Raw genomic sequence first — 17,458 nt, forward strand, 5'->3', positions numbered from 1 at the left:
CTTCTTCTTTTGTGTGTTTGCATATGCACATGCAGACACAATGAAACTCAGTATTGTGCATGTATTTGCTAGATTCTGCAACATTGAGGCTAAGCTAAATTAACAGCCAAAACACACAGGATGAAAGAGGTCAGTTTAATGGCAAGTTCATAGCACGTTTCTGTTTCCACTTGTGGTCCGTTATTTTATTTACTGATGGTTGTTGCTTCCTTTGCAAGGTCTTCTCCTTTGAGAACTACCCCTGTTCTGGTTGCCTATTTTTAAAGTGCATTCTTGAGCTCTCAAAAAGATATTGAGAAATTTATGTACAGCCACCTAATTTATGGTGTTTTTATATTCAACATGTAACATATAAAATCTCAAATATGCAGTTATTTAAAAAAAAACTGGAAATGACTTTGATAGTATTCATTTTTGGCACCATTCCTTGTTTTGGCAGAAACTAGGGAAATATGGCAAACATGGTCACTTGATTTTTTTGTTGACATTTTTTCCCTTTTGTCACCTAACAAATTAGATGCCTTGATAATGTAAATGGCACCTGCAAAAATCAGGTGCCATGTCGGTTGTCGGCTGGAAAAAATCAGGCGTCATGCAAGTTTTTGCTTGAAAAATCAGGCGCTTAAATTTTTAGGCGAGAAAGGGGAAAAGTGTCAAGTAAACAGTAAATTGGCCATGGTCGTTTTAGTTTTTAACTTGTGGTTAACAATGGTATTTTCGATAAAAGAGAGGTCCCTCTACTTCATTGTCTGAAAAAAATAGTCATTTTGCTGTTGGTCCTTCCCTTTCGTTTGTTCATCTTAACCTTGCGGGCTAAAGCCACGACCATGGAAGCTTCTTCTATTGAACCGTCTGGATAAGTTCATCTTTGCAGCTTCAACTGCAGTGCGTCATCTTGTTCTGCCGAATCAAGGATTCGTTTCTGTTCAGGAAGTAGCGCCAGATTTTAGCTTGGCAGCTTCATACCGTCCATATTTTGTTTAGATGCTGAGAGAGAGAGAGAGAGAGAGAGAGAGAGAGAGAGAGAGAGAGTATGGATGGCAGTGGACTGGAGGAAAACGGCCCCGTCCGGCCTTGCCCCATTTGGACCGGGGATGGAGGCCATGAAACATGGATGGAGGCGAGGACGAAGGTTAAAATCAAGTCCTGTGCGGGATGGAGGTGGGGATGGACTTACACTTTTCTTAGCCCTGTCCCGATTCCTGATTCCCGTTATTACGAAAATACCTTTAGAGATAACAATGGACCGGAAAGAAATGAAGTCCTGCCCCTCCTTGCCCGATTGGACCGGGGATGAAGGATATGAGGCGGGGATGAAGGTTAAAATCAAAACTTGTACGGGATGAAGGTGGGAGGGCAGAATTTTGAGATAGGACAGGGGTGGAGACCTTGTGATGCAGAGCATCTAGAGACAGAAGCGGAATTAGATCCCAATCCAAATATCCAAACCTGTTCCGAACATCGCTACCTAAGGCGATCCACACGCTTGCAGGACATCCGTGGTCCTAGTAGATCTCTCAGTTAGTCGATGCTCATCGTGATTCTTTTATTGCTTTGATTCTATTACAGAATCATATTTTTGGATATTGTTTCATCAATAGTTATTTCATGTAATTTTTTTTATTTTTTTTAGGAGCTCGATTCTATGGATCCGGATAGTTCTGGTATCTTATAAGATCTTTTTGTGGTACTAGAGAGTGTATGGGGTCCAAGGATAGTTTTTATTTTTTCACAAATTCGCTTATCATTTGGTGTTGGTGCAGGATCCAATTCGCAGCCTATTTGGATCTGGATCTTGATCCGTCTTCATGAGGGGGGTCCTAGGTGACACCACTTTAGTGTGGTCCATCTTGAACCTCATTTGAATTCATGTTGACCAGCCCAAAGTCAAAAATGGTCTGTTGGTGGAGTTATTAGCATTTGACAAAATCTAGGCTTGCACACTCGTTTTTTGTGCAAAGCTTGAGAATGCCAAGGTCTCTTTATTGTGGCTCTTCCCAAGCAACCTAAGCCCTTAACTAGGGAGGTAGACCAAGGGGTGAGGGGTCTTCTTCATTTTCGAAATTGGTAGTGTGGCTGGTTCTAGAGTGAGAAAAATCAAGTTTTTGGTGTGGTTGGTGTTTGAGAAAAGCTTTTGAGTGTGGATGTTTGGTGGAAGGTTGCTTAGAGAAGAAGGTGAGACCGTGTATCACCTTGTGAGAGGTTACAATCATTGTGGCTGTACCAAACTTGTTCGTGGTGGTTGGTAATCCATCCCTACTGTTCGTGGTTCATCTTGTGGCATCGGTTGCTTCCCAACGGCGACCATTATCGATTTCAGCCTGAATATCTTCATCGGTTCTTCGTTCTAGTCCCTTGTTACTCTTATTCGCATTTGTGTTGTGATTGTTCTTGATTTATCATTGTTAAACTATTTTTATTCATTAAGGAGTGGTAAATACATGTTTAGGAGGGTTTATGTTAAGAATTGACTCATTTGATCTAATCTTATTCGGGGCTATTGTTGGGTGTATATGAACTCGGATCCCCTTAAAAATACTAAATCCCTATTACAAGATAACAGAGATGTCTCTGATAAAACATTCGTGTCAGACTCATTTCTGAACGGATTTTCGTGTTCTTTAGCTTCCTGGAAAGCTGAGACGATTGTCTACAACTTTGTAGTTGAGACCTCTTTGCGATTCGTCCGTTTGAACCTCTGAAATTGTCTGTCAAATTGTCGGACTGACAGAAGTCTCCTGTTACATTTCTGCTACAGAACCAACTTAATAGTGTTCGGTATTCTCTGATTATCTGGAGATTCCCTAAATGAAATTTTGATTTTTTTGATTTCATGAAAAGTTGTAATCTAGACCTACAACTTTCATGTTTTTGGTTTTGATTGAATTGTTTCTTAGCTACCTCAAAAATATTAATCTTTACTGCTACTGTCGAATCTTTGAATTTTATTTTCTGAAACAATAACTCATATGATTCCGAAATTCAAAATTTCGTAGAGGACTGTAGAAAATTCCAAAAATTACAATCTTTAGTGTTCCGGAAAGGTTGCGATTTGACATTCCTTTCGTCAGTTGTGAGTTTTCGCAAACTCCAACGTTTGAGGGGTCAAAATTCACTTCAAACAATCTGTCCCTGAAATACGATAATCTGAGTTGGACTTGTTTAGCAGTCCCGGTGACGAGTCCGTGGAGCAGACGTTCCTGCCCCAAATCTAGTGTATTTGGATTCGTTGGAAAGCTATGTGAGTTGCGCACAACTTTCATTTGGACCGCCTCTGTCGAAACAGAGTGCACAGGTCCCGAAAATTTGTTTTCCAGAGTTCTATTCAGACTCTGCATCATATTAGCTTCTGCGTGTGTTTGGATCTGTTTGGATCTTGGATCGTGGATCGGTGTGTACCGAGTCCACCATAACATTGCATCATTTTGGTATCAGAGCGAGGGTTGTCGGATTTCTCAATCTGACATGATTTTCGGTGTTGTGGGGGCTCAATTTTTTTTTAAATGGCATTGAACATGGCGGGTCGAATGGGCGGTCGAGGTCAAAATAATTTTAATAGGAGAAACAATGATTGTGACCACCGATATGAGGTGCGTGATTTGCAAAGACAACTCACTGAGGCTAATCTCCGAGTTGAAGATTTAACTCGTCAGATGGTCGAAAATGTTAGATTTAACGATCGACGTGATGAGAGGAGTTCACACAGTTCTCAAGGAAACTGTGAAACTCAATCGTATGATTTTGATGATGACTTCGAGTCACATCGACAAAGTCCAGAGAGAAGAGATAACCTACAACTGCGGAGATCCCATTGGGATTCGGGCTTACGTTTTGATATCCCAGAATTCAAAGAAACTGTAACTCCCGAAGAATTTCTGGATTAGATTAGCGAAGTTCGCGAAATCCTTGAATTTAAGGAGGTACCCGAAGATCGTCGTGTGGGATTAATATCCCTCAAATTAAAGGGTCGAGCTGCAGCTTGGTGGCGTCAGCTCAAGCAGACACGCAAACATCAGGGTCGAGCCCCGATTGAGCGATGGGAGCACATGGACCAGAAGCTTCGTGCTCAGTTCTTGCTGTTAAACTATCATCGTGGGCTATATCAGAAATATCAAAGTTTGAAACAAGGAACCAGATCGATGGATCAATACACTGAAGAATTTCATGATCTCGTGGCATGGAACGACATCCGTGAGAGTGAAGAACAATTAGTTTTGAAGTATATTGGAGGACTGAATTTTCAATTACAAGATATGTTGAACTTCGTAGAGTGCTGGACTGTGTCTGAAGCACATCAAAAGGCACGTCAATGGGAGAGGTCCACCCAGAGAAAGACTTTGGCTAGGCCTAGTCCTGTGACTAAACCAGTAGCGTGGGCTCCTACGGTCCCCAATGCGAAAGTTGCCCCACCCTACCGTCACCCCAATGCGTCAAACTTACCTAGGGTTGCGAGCCAAAAATGGCCCAGTAGGAAACCAGACTAGAACCTCTAGTTCGAGCACTCCCATAAAGTGCTATACTTGTGGAAAACCCGATCATAAGTCCACTGAATGTCGTGGCAAAGCCCTATTTGTTGAAGGAATTCATGAAGAAGAGGATGTTCAATTCAATCCTGAGTTCGATCCCATTTATGACCTAGAGATTGAATCCTTTGAAGAAGAACCAAAAGAAGAGTTTGTGGAAGAAGATATATTGCTACCAGATCGAGGCGAAGCACTCATCACGAGTCGAGTTTGTTTGGCCCCGAGAAAAAAAAATGAGTGATTGATGGCTAAGAACTCACATATTTGAGTCCGCTTGTACCATTAATGGGAAAGTTTGTCGGTTTATCATAGACTTAGGTTGCTGTGAGAATGTTATTTCAGTTGAAGCCATGACTAAGCTAGGTTTGAGTTGTAAGACTCATCCCCGTCCGTATCAAATGTCCTGGCTCCAAAAGAGCGTTGATGTTCGTGTCGACCGACAATGCTTGGTCAAATTTTCGATTGGAAACACATATTTCGATAAAGTATGGTGTGATGTGCTTCCCATGGATGCTAGTCATATCATACTCGGAAGACCATGGCAGTATGACCGTTCCGTTATTCATAATGGTCGATCCAACTCATACTCGTTCACATTCGAGGGACGAACGATCTATTTAAAGCCATCCAAGGATCTACCACCTTTGTCTTCATCTTCGTCATCTGCTTCATCTTCTCGTACTCCAATTTCCACTCAAATTTTCCACCCCACTTCATTCAAACTTGCTCATTCAAAAGTTAAACTTTCAAGTGCTTTTATTGCTAGACACAAGCTCTAGGAGGCTTTGAGTCAATCTAGCATGTGTTACTTCTTGTTCTCTGTTGATTCTGATTCATCGCGTGGTGAGTCAAAGTCTGACACCATAGATCCTAGAGTCACACCCCTTTTAGAGGAATTTCATGAAGTCTTTCCCGATGAATTACCAGACGGATTACCCCCTCTGCGGGAAGTCCAACATCATATTGATCTACACCTTAGCGCGGTATTGCCACATGCTTCGCATTATCGCATGAGTCCTACGGAGTATGAAGAGCTTCGTAGACAGGTTGAAGAATTGCTGACTAAGGGTCACATTCGTGAAAGTCTTAGTCCATGTGCAGTTCGTGCTCTTCTTGTTCCCAAGAAGAATGAAACATAGTGGATGTGCATTGATAGTCGAGCTATCAATAAGATAACCATCAAGTTTAGGTTTCCCATTCTCAGATTGGATGATCTGTTGGACCAATTGACTGGTTCAAAGATATTTTCTAAGTTAGATATGCATAGCGGATATCATCAAATACGAGTTAGGCCTGACGATGAATGGAAAACCGCGTTTAAAACTCGTGATGGTCTCTATGAATGGCTCGTAATGCCATTTGGTCTATCCAATGCTCCATCTACCTTCATGAGAATCATGAATCAAACTTTTCGACCTTACATCGGTAAATTCCTGGTTGTTTATTTTGATGACATTCTCATATATAGTCAAACCAAACCTGAATATCTAGAAAACTTACGTTTAGTATTTGATATCCTCAGAAAGGAACAATTTTATGCATCTATCGATAAGTGTGTCTTTTGGGCCACTGAAGTTTTATTCCTTGGTTACGTGCTCTCGACGACAGGTATATCTGTTGACCCTTCGAAAATCGATTCGAGGTTGGCCTGTACCAAACTCCATTACTGCCATGCGTAGCTTTCATGGGTTAGCTTCTTTCTATAGGAGGTTCATTCCGCATTTTAGCAGTATTGCTGCTCCGTTGACCGATTATATTAAAGGTAAGACCTTTCAATGGAATCCGGAGGCTCAACAATCATTTGAGCGTTTGAAATCCTATCTCTGTTCGACATCAGTATTAGTATTGCCTAATTTTAATCTTGCTTTCGAGTTGTCATGTGATGCATCTTGTGTAGGTATAGGTGTTGTGTTGAGTCAAGAAGGTAAACCTGTGGCTTATTTTAGTGAGAAACTGAATGAAGTCAAATTAAAGTATAGTACCTATGATAAGGAATTCTATGCTATCGTTAGAGCATTAATGCACTGGAGGCATTATTTGGTGTATCAAGAATTTATTCTCCATACTGACCACGAGGCTCTCAAATACATCAATGGTTAGCATAAGTTGAATGCCCGTAGAGCCAAATGGGTAGAATATCTGCAATAGTTCACATTCGTTCTGAAACATAAGGCAGGAAAGGATAATATTGTCGCTGATGCCTTAAGTAGGAAAACCATTCTCTTGTCTACCATGAAATCATCCGTTTGGGGTTTTGAGGAATTCGCGTCATTATATGAGTCAGATAGCTATTTCTCAAAAATTATTAATGAAGTGACAAATCATCATGACAATTTCTCACTCGTTGATGGATTTTTATTTAAAGGCAATTTACTTTGTATCCGAGACTGTTCGCTGAGGCAACAATTGATTTCTGAGATACATAATGAGGGACATTTTGGTCGGGACAAGACAATGCATTTAGTGTCTTCAACATATTTTTGGCCCCACATGCGAAAGGAAGTGAATAGATTCGTAGAAAAATGTCATACATGTCACATCACAAAAGGAAATGTCATAAATGCTGGGTTGTATTTGCCGTTGCCTATTCCTTAAAACCTTGATAAGATATAACCATGGATTTCATTTTAGGATTACCTAAGACCTCTCATGGTCTTGATTCCGTCTTTGTGGTCGTCGATCGATACACAAAAATGACTCATTTCATTCTGTGTAGAAAAACCATGGATGCATCTCATATTGCAGATTTGTTTTTCAAGGAAATCTATAAATTGCATGGCATTCTGAAAACTACCACTTCTGATAGAGATGTTAAATTTGTAGGTCGTTTTTGGCGTCAATTATAGAAAAAGTTAGGAACCAATCTACAATTTAGCACTGTGCATCATCCTCAGGCCAACGGTCAAACTGAAGTTGTTAATCGGTCCTTAGAAAATTTGTTGCGAGCTTTAATTAGTGATAAACCTATGTCATATACTCAAATAATTGCACAAGCTGAATTTGTTTTCAATAAATCTGTGAATCGTTCTACTGGATTTAGCCCTTTTACTGTTTTGTATGGTTTTAATCCATGTTCTTCTGTTGACTTAGCTCCTATTTCTGTTGTTGGTCCTGTTTTAAATTCTGTTCAAGATCATGTTTCTTTGTTGTAAGATATTCATGAACAGGTACATTTGAATCTTCAAGACAATATCAGTAAGTATAAAGCAAGCTATGATAAGAAGCATCGACAAATATTGTTTGAACTTGGAGATCTGGTATGGGTTACTCTTACTAAAGAACATTTACCTCCTGAGTTGCATGGTAAGTTGGCGCCTAAGCGCATTGGTCCTTGTGCAGTTACTGATATCATTAATTCTAATGCTTACAGGGTTCAGTTGCCGCCTCAATTCAAAACTTCGAATGTGTTCAACATCAAACACTTGGAGCGGTACCGTGGTGATGCTGAAGACGATGAGTCGACTTCAAGGACTAAGCCTTTTCAACCTGGGGGGATGATACAGAGCATCTAGAGACAGAAGCGGATTTGGATTCCAATCCAAATATCCAGACCCGTTTCGGACATCGCTACCCAAGGTGATCCACACGCTTGCAGGACATCCGTGGTCCTAGTGGATCTCTCAGTTAGTCGATGCTCATCGTGATCCTTTTATTGCTTTGATTCCATTACAGAATCATATTTTTGGATATTGTTTCATCAATAGTTATTTCATGTAATTTTTTTTAGGAGCCAGATTCTACGGATCCAGATAGTTCTGGTATCCTGTAGGATCTTTTTGTGGTACTAGAGGGTGTATGGGGTCCAATGGTAGTTTTTATTTTTTCACAAATTTGCTTATCTCTTGGTGTTGGTGCAGGATCCAATTCGCAGCCTATTTGGATCCAGATCTTGATCCATCTTCATGAGGGGGGTCCTAGGTGGCACCACTTTAGTGTGATCCATCTTGAACCACATTTGAATTCATGTTGACCAACCCAAAGTCAAAAATGGACTGTTGGCGGAGTTATTAGCATTTGACAAAATCTAGGCTTGCACACTCATTTTTTGTGCAAAGCTTGAGAATGCCAAGGTCTCTTTATTGCGGCTCTTCCCAAGCAACCTAAGCCCTTAACTAGGGAGGTAGACCAAGGGGTGAGGGGTCTTCTTCATTTTCGAAATTGGTACTGTGACTGGTTTTAGAGTGAGAAAAATCAAGTTTTTGGTGTGGTTGGTGCTTGAGAAAAGCTTTTGAGTGTGGATGTTTGGTGGAAGGTTGCTTAGAGAAGAAGGTGAAACCGTGTATCACCTTGCGAGAGGTTACAATCGTTGTGACTGCACCAAACTTGTTCGTGGTGGTTGGTAATCCATCCCTACTGTTCGTGGTTCATCTTGTGGCGTCGGTTGCTTTCCAACGACGGCCATTATCGATTTCTTCCCGAATATCTTCATCGGTTCTTCGTTCTAGTCCCTTGTTACTCTTATTCGCATTTGTGTTGTGATTGTTCTTGATTTATCATTGTTAAACTGTTTTGATTCATTAAGGAGTGGTGAATACATGTTAGGAGGGTTTAGGTTAAGAATTGACTCATTTGATCTAATCTTATTCGGGGCTATTGTTGGGTGTGTATGAACTCGGATCCCCTTAAAAATACTAAATTCCTATTACGAGATAACAGAGATGTTTCTGATAAAACATTCATGTCAGACTCATTTCTGAACGAATTTTCGTGTTCTTTAGCTTCCTGGAAATCTGAGACGATTGTCTACAACTTTGTAGTTGAGACCTCTTTGCGATTCGTCCGTTTGAAGCTCTGAAATTGTCTGTCAAGTTGTCGGACTGACAAAAGTCTCCTGTTACATTTCTGCTATAGAACCAACTTAATAGTGTTCGGTATTCTCTGATTATCTGGAGATTCCCTAAATGAAATTTTGATTTTTTTGATTTCATGGAAATTTGTAATCTAGACCTACAACTTTCATGTTTTTGGTTTTGATTGAATCGTTGCTTAGCTACCTCAAAAATATTAATCTTTTCTGATGCTGTCGAATCTTTGAATTTTATTTTCTGAAACAATAACTCATATGATTCCGAAATTCAAAAATTCATAGAGGACTGTAGAAAATTCCAAAAATTACAATCTTTAGTGTTCCGGAAAGGTTGAGATTTGACATTCCTTTCGTCAGTTGTGAGTTTTCGCAAACTCCAACGTTTGAGGGGTCAAAATTCACTTCAAACAATCTGTCCCTGAAATACGATAATCTGAGTTAGATTTGTTTAGCAGTCCCGGTGACGAGTTTGTGGAGCGGACGTTCCTGCCCCAAATCTAGTGTGTTTGGATTCGTTGGAAAGCTGTGCGAGTTACGCACAACTTTCATTTGGACCGCCTTTGTCGAAACAGAGTGCACAGGTCCCGAAAATCTGTTTTACAGAGTTCTGTTCAGACTCTGCATCATATTACCTTCCGCGTGTGTTTGGATCCGTTTGGATCTTGGATCGGTAACTCAGCTGTTTGGTTAGTAGGCGTGCCTGAGATATAACTCTACGACGAGTTGAAAGAAATTAGTAGGCTCCAATTTAGAGTTCTGGTGCATTTTTTTATTGAGCCTAAGAATCATCATCTAAAAGACACTATATAATAAGGTTGAGTCATCTAGGATCTTAAAATTGCTGAGCCAAGATCTCAAACTACTCGGACTCTGTATGGCATCTCTTTTTGGGGAAATTTAAGACGAACGAAAGAGAATGGTGAAACATGTAGGGTATGTTTTGAAAAAAAAAGGAAATTTCCTCACATGAACGGTTTTTTTTTATGACTAAGTAAATCAGGTGTAAAAGTTAATCATATCATTTACAATTATGGTTAGTTCATTATGTTTGTTTTGCACTATATGAAATGCGATATAATGTAGTTTGCCATGTTTGGTTCATATTATAGCAAGTTTCATCTATATAGATCCAAAACTTTTTTTTATATCCTACAAGTTAGATTTATTATCACATGTAATATAAGATACAATCCAAATTTAAAAGTTTGAAATGAAAAATTAAATGTATTTTAATAGGTAAATATTTGATTTAATATTAAACTCAAATCCCAATTCTATTTGACATTAGATCCTATTAAGTTGAATTTGGTAATTTTCGTATCCAACCAGGAGAGAGAGAGAGAGAGAGAGAGAGAGAGAGAGAGAGAGAGAGAGAGAGAGAGAATTATGAGTCGAGAAGAACTGTCATGAGAATTGAAGTCACATGGTGAGAGGTGCGACTTTAAATCCTATGGAAATCCCTTTGGCTGGGATAATCTAATTTCCGTGCTCATACATTAAGAATTATGAGCACTGGCAAGAAGAACTCAGACTTATTAGCAGCAGTAATCAGAACATCATTCTGAAGAAAGGGTTTTCTCATCATATTTACATCGTACCTCCACCATTTTCATCTCATTGCAAGGCTAGCAAGATTATGGATTCCTAGAAGAAAAATAATAATGGAAGGGATAGGGAAGTGGATGAATGGTGGCCAAGTCAATGAAATGTAGCCTTTGTCGAGACAGCAGAAGATGCACAAAGAAGAGAGGGGGTAGAGAAACTGCTGCTACCGATACTGTTGGACTGAGAGGAAGTGGCAGCAGCACCGGTTGGTCTCATCTCTTGGTTTGGGATTTCTGGTGTTGATGATCCTTTAAATAGCATGTCAACCTTACTGCAAGCACATTCACCATCCCTCTCATGCCTTATTTCCTTAAGCATGGCTGCCACATCCTTCATCGTTGGCCGTTCTTCCGGGCACGAATTTATGCAGAGCAGTGCGATGCCGATCGCCTGTACCATCTCCTCGGTCTCCGAATCGGGCCGGCCACGGAGCTGAGGATCCAGCACCTCCACACAAGAGTACCTCCTCTGCCTCACCCAGTCCACCACATGCAACCCTTCCGGTATGGTAGGATCGATGGGTTGCTTCCCTGTCAACACCTCGAGCACCACAACACCATAGCTATAAACGTCGCTCTTCTCTGTGATCTTCATCCTGTATCCATACTCTGATAGCAGAGTGAGGTAGGAATCAGTCATTTTAAGTTCTACATGATCCTGGTGCTAAACTAAACATGGTATTCAAGCAACTTGGCATGTCTCTCAAAAGTCAATAATACATAGACTTGGAGACTCAAACTTGGTTTCTTGGCAAACAAGGCCTTGTGACTTGCTAATTTAATGTGCGAGAGGAATCTATCATATGACTGGCCTGGGTTTTCCATCATGAGGTTCAGGCACAACATGTGGTAGTGGGAAGGGGCAAAGGTTGTCAACCCCATGAAAACGACGTATACAGCAATAACAGCACTGGGGAGCAGACAACAATCACACCATGATTGCCCTGAATTCGAGTAACTAAAAGGAGGAAGGGCCCCCACCGAACTCCACATGGGAAAAGGTTGTCCTCATGGATATGGGAGAGAAAGAATACGAGAATACGACCCTTTGCTAATACACAACATAATGAATGCACAGCACCATCTAAAAACTTGTGATCTGTGGGCATCAAGCAAACTATAGCTCCGTTCACATTAGTTGTGCACCACCATTGCCCTATGGGTGCAGATAACACTACACTGCGGCAAACCTAGCTATGGGGGTTGCTAAGTACAACTGGGCCTCACCTCTCTGATATTTTGACTCTTAACAAAACTCAAAATCTTACACTTATGTGGTCGGTGGGCCCGCCCAGGCAATTGTGACCCACCCTGAGGGACTTTTGTGCTGCACAACTTGGCTCTATCCGTGCAACGATGGTCCTGTTGCCACTCATCCTCCATCTTCATACCCCTCTTAAAAGGCGTTTTGATCAAAAATATGAATTTTTTTTTAAATTGCAAAATTTGGTGTTTTGTCAACCGTTGATTATTGAATTGCGAAAAAAAGAAAACCAGCACACATCTTATTTCGGCAATTCAAATGTTGATCTTTATTAAATGAATAACATAAGATCACATCTAGAGAGTCCTATTTGATCAAAGCAGCTTGTATCAATGAAATCCCCAAGACGGGAATGAAGATAGGTATGACATAGGCTATGAGTAGAACCTATTTGATGCTGAACACCTCAGGACCTGAGAGTAGGGGTGGCAATTTCTGACACTACCCGCCAACCCGACCCGCCAACCCGCCTCTTAGGCGGGTTCGGGTTGGGCTTAAGCCAACCCGTTTAATAAACGGGTCGACCCGCGTAACCCGTTTATTAAACAGGTCGGGTTCGGGTTGGGGGTATGCCAACCCGCCAACCCGGCTGACCCGTTTAATAAACGGGTTAGACGGGTGGGTCAACCCACCAACCCGACCCGCCAACCAGTCTGCCAACCCGCCAACCCGACCCGTCAACCCGACCCGCCACCCTGCATACCTGCCAACCCGATCCGTCAACCCGCCAACCCGACCCGCCAACCTGACCCGAGAACCTGAAAACCCGTTTACCCGACCCAACCTATTTATTAAATGGGTTGGCGTGTCGGGTTACCTGTTTATTAAACGGGTCGGGTTCATGTTTGCCACAACCGACCCGTTTAATAAACCGGTCGGGTTCGGGTTGAGGTATGCTGACACGCCAACCCGCCAACCCGACCCGCCAACCCGACCCGATTGCCACCCCTACCTAAGAGTAGGGATGACTGTGGATCGGGACGGACAAGAGTTCATTCCCCGTTTCATGTGCTCCATCCCGCACGGGTTTTGATTTTCACCGTTTCATATCCTCGCTCCTAATGAAACGGGTTTGGACTGATCCCATTTCCCCCCGGTCGAGTGTACATCTCGGGGCCACCAAATGTATTGATAGTCGAGTCGCACCTGGCCTCTCTACTGAAAAAAGGGTTCTTAATTTTAATTGTCTAAAAAACTGGGGCCCGCTCTAGTCTTGAAGGTTGGGCTCTCCAGTACCCAGTGGCGCGACTCTTATCCAAAAGGAAGGATCAGCCAAGCTCCACAGGAGCTACAAGTTCAGTGCAGCTTCTCGAAATGCAATACATTGGTGGATTTGCAGAGTAGGGATTCTCTCCCTTTCTCTAGAGAATTGTGTTACACAACACCCCACCAATCCCATTAGAGTTCAAAACAAAAACCAACTAAACAAAACGAAAAGAACAACGATATATTGGATCTCAAAGTTGAAAGAAATGTTAGGATACGAAGCTAATTGAGCTACTAACCTGGTGCGATGTACCCATAGGAACCCGCCACCGTGTTGGACGACTTGGCGAAGTCGCCATCGTGGACGAGCTTGGCGAGGCCAAAATCAGCGATGTAGGGCTCGAAATGCATGCCGATGAGTATGTTGTTGGCCTTGATGTCTCTGTGAACGATGGGAGGGACGCAGTCGTGGTGCAGGTAGGCCAGGCCCTGGGCCGCTCCCAGAATGATCTCGTACCGCACCCCCCAGTCCAGCACCAACCCCGTCCTCTCCTTCTCGTGCAGAAGGCTCCCCAAGCTCCCGTTGGGCAGGTAGTCGTACATCAGCAGCCGCGTTCTCTTGTTCCAGCAGCACCCCAGGAACCTCACTATGTTCTTGTGCCGGATTGAGCCCAGCGTCTTCACCTCCGCAGAGAAGGAGTCCCGGTTGTTCCCACCATTGACGACGTAGTTCCTGTTATTGGTGGTGGTGGCGGTGGTGAAGTCGTTGGAGGAAGGCCAGAGCTTCTTCACGGCGATGACCTCTCCGTTGCCCATATCGGCCTTGTACACCACGCCGGAGCACCCTTTTCCGATCACGTTTCCGTCCACGAGGCACCGGACCACCTCCTCCACCGTGAAGCTCAGCTTCTGGAATGGCGTGAACTGCCACGGCCACGCCATCATCGTCTCCGGGTCCTCCAGGTCGGACGACGCGGGTGACGACTCCTCCGCCATCATCCAGCGTGCGCGCACCGCCACGAGGATGCCCACGGATAGCGTCGCCAGCAGCGAGGCGAGCACCCCGAGCGCCAGCCTAACCATCGCCTCATGGCGGCCCGCCGGAACGGCGGACTCGTCGGCCATGCACGTCGTGCAGAGGCCGTCGTTCCCGGCGAGGTCGCTCGCCGAGAGCTGCCGGAAGAGCTTCGTGTCCGGGAGGTCGCCGGAGAGGCGGTTGTAGGAGACGTTGAGGGAGACAAGGTTATCGAGCCCGGCGAGGGGCGTGAGATTTCCGGTGAGCATGTTGTGGGAGAGATCCAGAAACGAGAGCTTCGTGAGAGCGGAGATCTCGGCGGGGATGCCGCCGGAGAGCTGATTGTTGCTGAGGTTTAGCGTTATGTCTAGTGCCTGAATCCTGCACAGTTCCCGCGGGATCTCGCCGGAGAGCTGGTTGCTGCTCATGTCGAGCATCTGAAGGCCAGAGCACCGGCCTAGTGCCGCGGGGATCGAGCCGTTGAAAGCATTCCCGTTGAGGCTGAGCTTGTTGAGCGACGTAAGACCGCCGAAACTCGCCGGAATCTGACCCACGAAGCGGTTTCGCGATAGGTCGAGGATCTGGAGCCGGACGAGCGACGACAGGGAGGCCGGGAGGGTCCCCTGGAGAGTGTTGTTGCTGAGGTTGAGCATCTGCAGCTGGCTGCAGTTCCCGATCTCCTCCGGCAGCCCGCCGGAGAACTGGTTGTCCGAGAGCTCCAGGAAATTCAAGCTAGTGAGTCGGCCGATCTCCGGCGGGATCCTGCCGGAGAGTCGGTTCCCCCCAAGCCGGAGCCGGACGAGTGACGCCGAGAGGCCGACGTCCGGCGGGATCGGGCCGGAGAGGTCGTTGGAGAGGAGGAGGAGTTTCGTGAGGTTCCGGAGGCGGAAGATCGCCGGCGGGATGGCTCCAGCGAGGGAGTTGTGCGAGAGGTCGAGCGACTGCAAGGCGGCGCACCCGCCTAGAGCCGCCGGAATGTACCCTTCCAGCCGGTTCTGCCACGCGAAGAACACCGTGAGGCCGGAGATCCGGCCGACTTCCGGCGGGATCGGCCCCGAGAGCTCGTTCGTGTCCAGCTGGAGCTGCGTGAGCGCGGTGCAGTTGGCGATCTGGTATGGTATGGATCCGGATATGTTGTTGTCGCTCAGCATGATTTCCTGGAGGCCAGAGAGTCCGCCGAAAGCCGCTGGAATCCCGCCGGAGAGAGCGTTCAGCGAGAGGTCAACCGTCTTCAGCACGCTGCAGTTCCCGATCTCCTTCGGGATCGCCCCGACGAGGTCGTTCTGCCAGAGGAGCATCTTCTCGAGCTTCTGCAGCCGGCCGATCTCAGGCGGGATAGATCCGGAGAGAGAGTTCTCATAGAGATAGAGGTTGACGAGCTCGGAGCAGTTGCCGATCTCCGACGGAATCTCACCGGAGAGCATGGCAGTATAAACGGAAAGCGTCTGCAACCGGCCGAGCCTCCCAAACTCCGGCGGGATTCCGCCGGAGATCTTCGTCTCCGATAGTCCAAGCACTGTGAGGTTCGAGCACCGCGCCAACTCAGCCGGAATCTCTCCGGAGATACCGAGATTCCCCCCGGCACGGAGGACCTCTAGGGAGGCAATCCGGCCGAGCTCCGGCGGAATGGTGCCGGTGAGTCGGTTGTCGTAGAGTAGCAGCTTACGGAGAGTGGCGCAGTGTGCGAGCTCCAGCGGGATAGTTCCCTCCAGCTGGTTGGAGTTGAGGGCGAGGGTCTGTAGGCTGGAGAGCTTACCGATGGAGTCGGGGATTGGTCCAGTGAGCGCATTGGAGGTCAGGTCCAGGATGGCGAGGTTGGTGAGGTTGCCGAACTCGTCGGGGATGGGTCCGGTGAGGTTTGAGCCGGAGATGACGAGCCTGCGAAGCGAGCCGAGCTGGCCGAGCTGTGGGGAGAGTGAGCACCCGGCGAGCTCGAGGGACTCGATGTCGACGTCGGTTACGAGGCCGTGGGGGGAGCAGGTGACGAAGGTCCAGTTGCAGGGCGTGGGGTCGGCTAGGTTCCAGTTAGACAGTGCCGGCGGGGTGGCGTTGAGGTTTCGAACCAGGGTGAGCAGGGCTAGCGACTCATGGTTACCGGCACTTGTTTCTAAAACAAGAAGGGTTAGTAGGATTAATGACAGAAGAATCGAGGAGGAGATGGTGGTGGTTTTGTGGTGGTGGTGGTGGTGGAGGGCTTTGGGTGAAGACATGGCTACGAATCCCAAGCCCTAACTTGCATTGGGTTTCCAATGCGTCGCTAAACTCAAAACGGATTGCTGGACATAAAAAGAGTGAGGAAGAGGGAGTGAGAGTGGTTTGATTTTGTAGTTTAGTGTTTGAATGTGCGCTTGTAATTTAGTATTCTTTTTTGACACAGGGAAGCTAGGTTTGTTTAGGGAGGGGCGCCATGTGTGAGTGCATTGCATGAATGCATGCAGGGGTTTCTGTTTGTTGTTATTTTTAATAGGGCTTCTGGTTCTGTCTGGTGGTAGTCAATAAATGAGCTCTTGCTTTTTTTTTTTCCTTTGTTCATTTGGTTGGTTGTTCTAGCGGGGAGAAGAGAACCATCATTCGAAATAAGATGGGTTTTATCATAGATTCAATCATAGCCACCCAATCAATGGCTAGATGATTGTTAGGATTGAATGTATGATAAAAATCAGAGTTATCGGAAGCATTATACTTTTTTTCTTTGTTTTTTTGCTTCTTAGGTCGCTTCTGAGGTGATTTGTGGTTTGCTTTTAAGTGGTCTATGATTCTGCTGGATGGTTTGGATTGAATGTAGAATGAAACTCATCCTATTTCAAATGATGGGATTGAGTGTAGAGTGGATTCTTATTCTCTTTCCTCTCTTCTTCTGTGTATTAAAGGTTTAAGAACGTGGCACACAGTTGAAAATAAAGGACGTGAAACCGGAGTTTCATCTTAAAGTACTAGAACGGATCTAGATCCGGATCCTACCAGGAACTAGTATAGGTAGAATCAATCTGTGGCTTTGGATATAGATCCAGGGATGTTGTTTTGATCTTATTAATATCT

General features: G+C 44.8%; 1 protein-coding gene across 1 annotated transcript; it reads right to left on the reverse strand.

The window, feature by feature from the left end:
• Positions 1 to 11,028: 11,028 nt before the first annotated feature.
• Positions 11,029 to 16,629, reverse strand: LOC149845568 (uncharacterized). The gene is made up of 2 exons (XM_089988435.1): positions 13,704 to 16,629; positions 11,029 to 11,543 (listed from the first exon to the last, which is right to left on the reverse strand). The coding sequence occupies exons 1-2, from the start codon at positions 16,627 to 16,629 to the stop codon at positions 11,029 to 11,031; spliced, it is 3,441 nt and encodes a 1,146-aa protein (XP_089844561.1).
• Positions 16,630 to 17,458: the final 829 nt, after the last annotated feature.

This window comes from Nuphar pumila, chromosome 2 (genome assembly GCF_984573655.1).
Source record: "Nuphar pumila chromosome 2, dmNupPumi1.hap1.1, whole genome shotgun sequence".
NCBI lineage: Eukaryota > Viridiplantae > Streptophyta > Magnoliopsida > Nymphaeales > Nymphaeaceae > Nuphar > Nuphar pumila.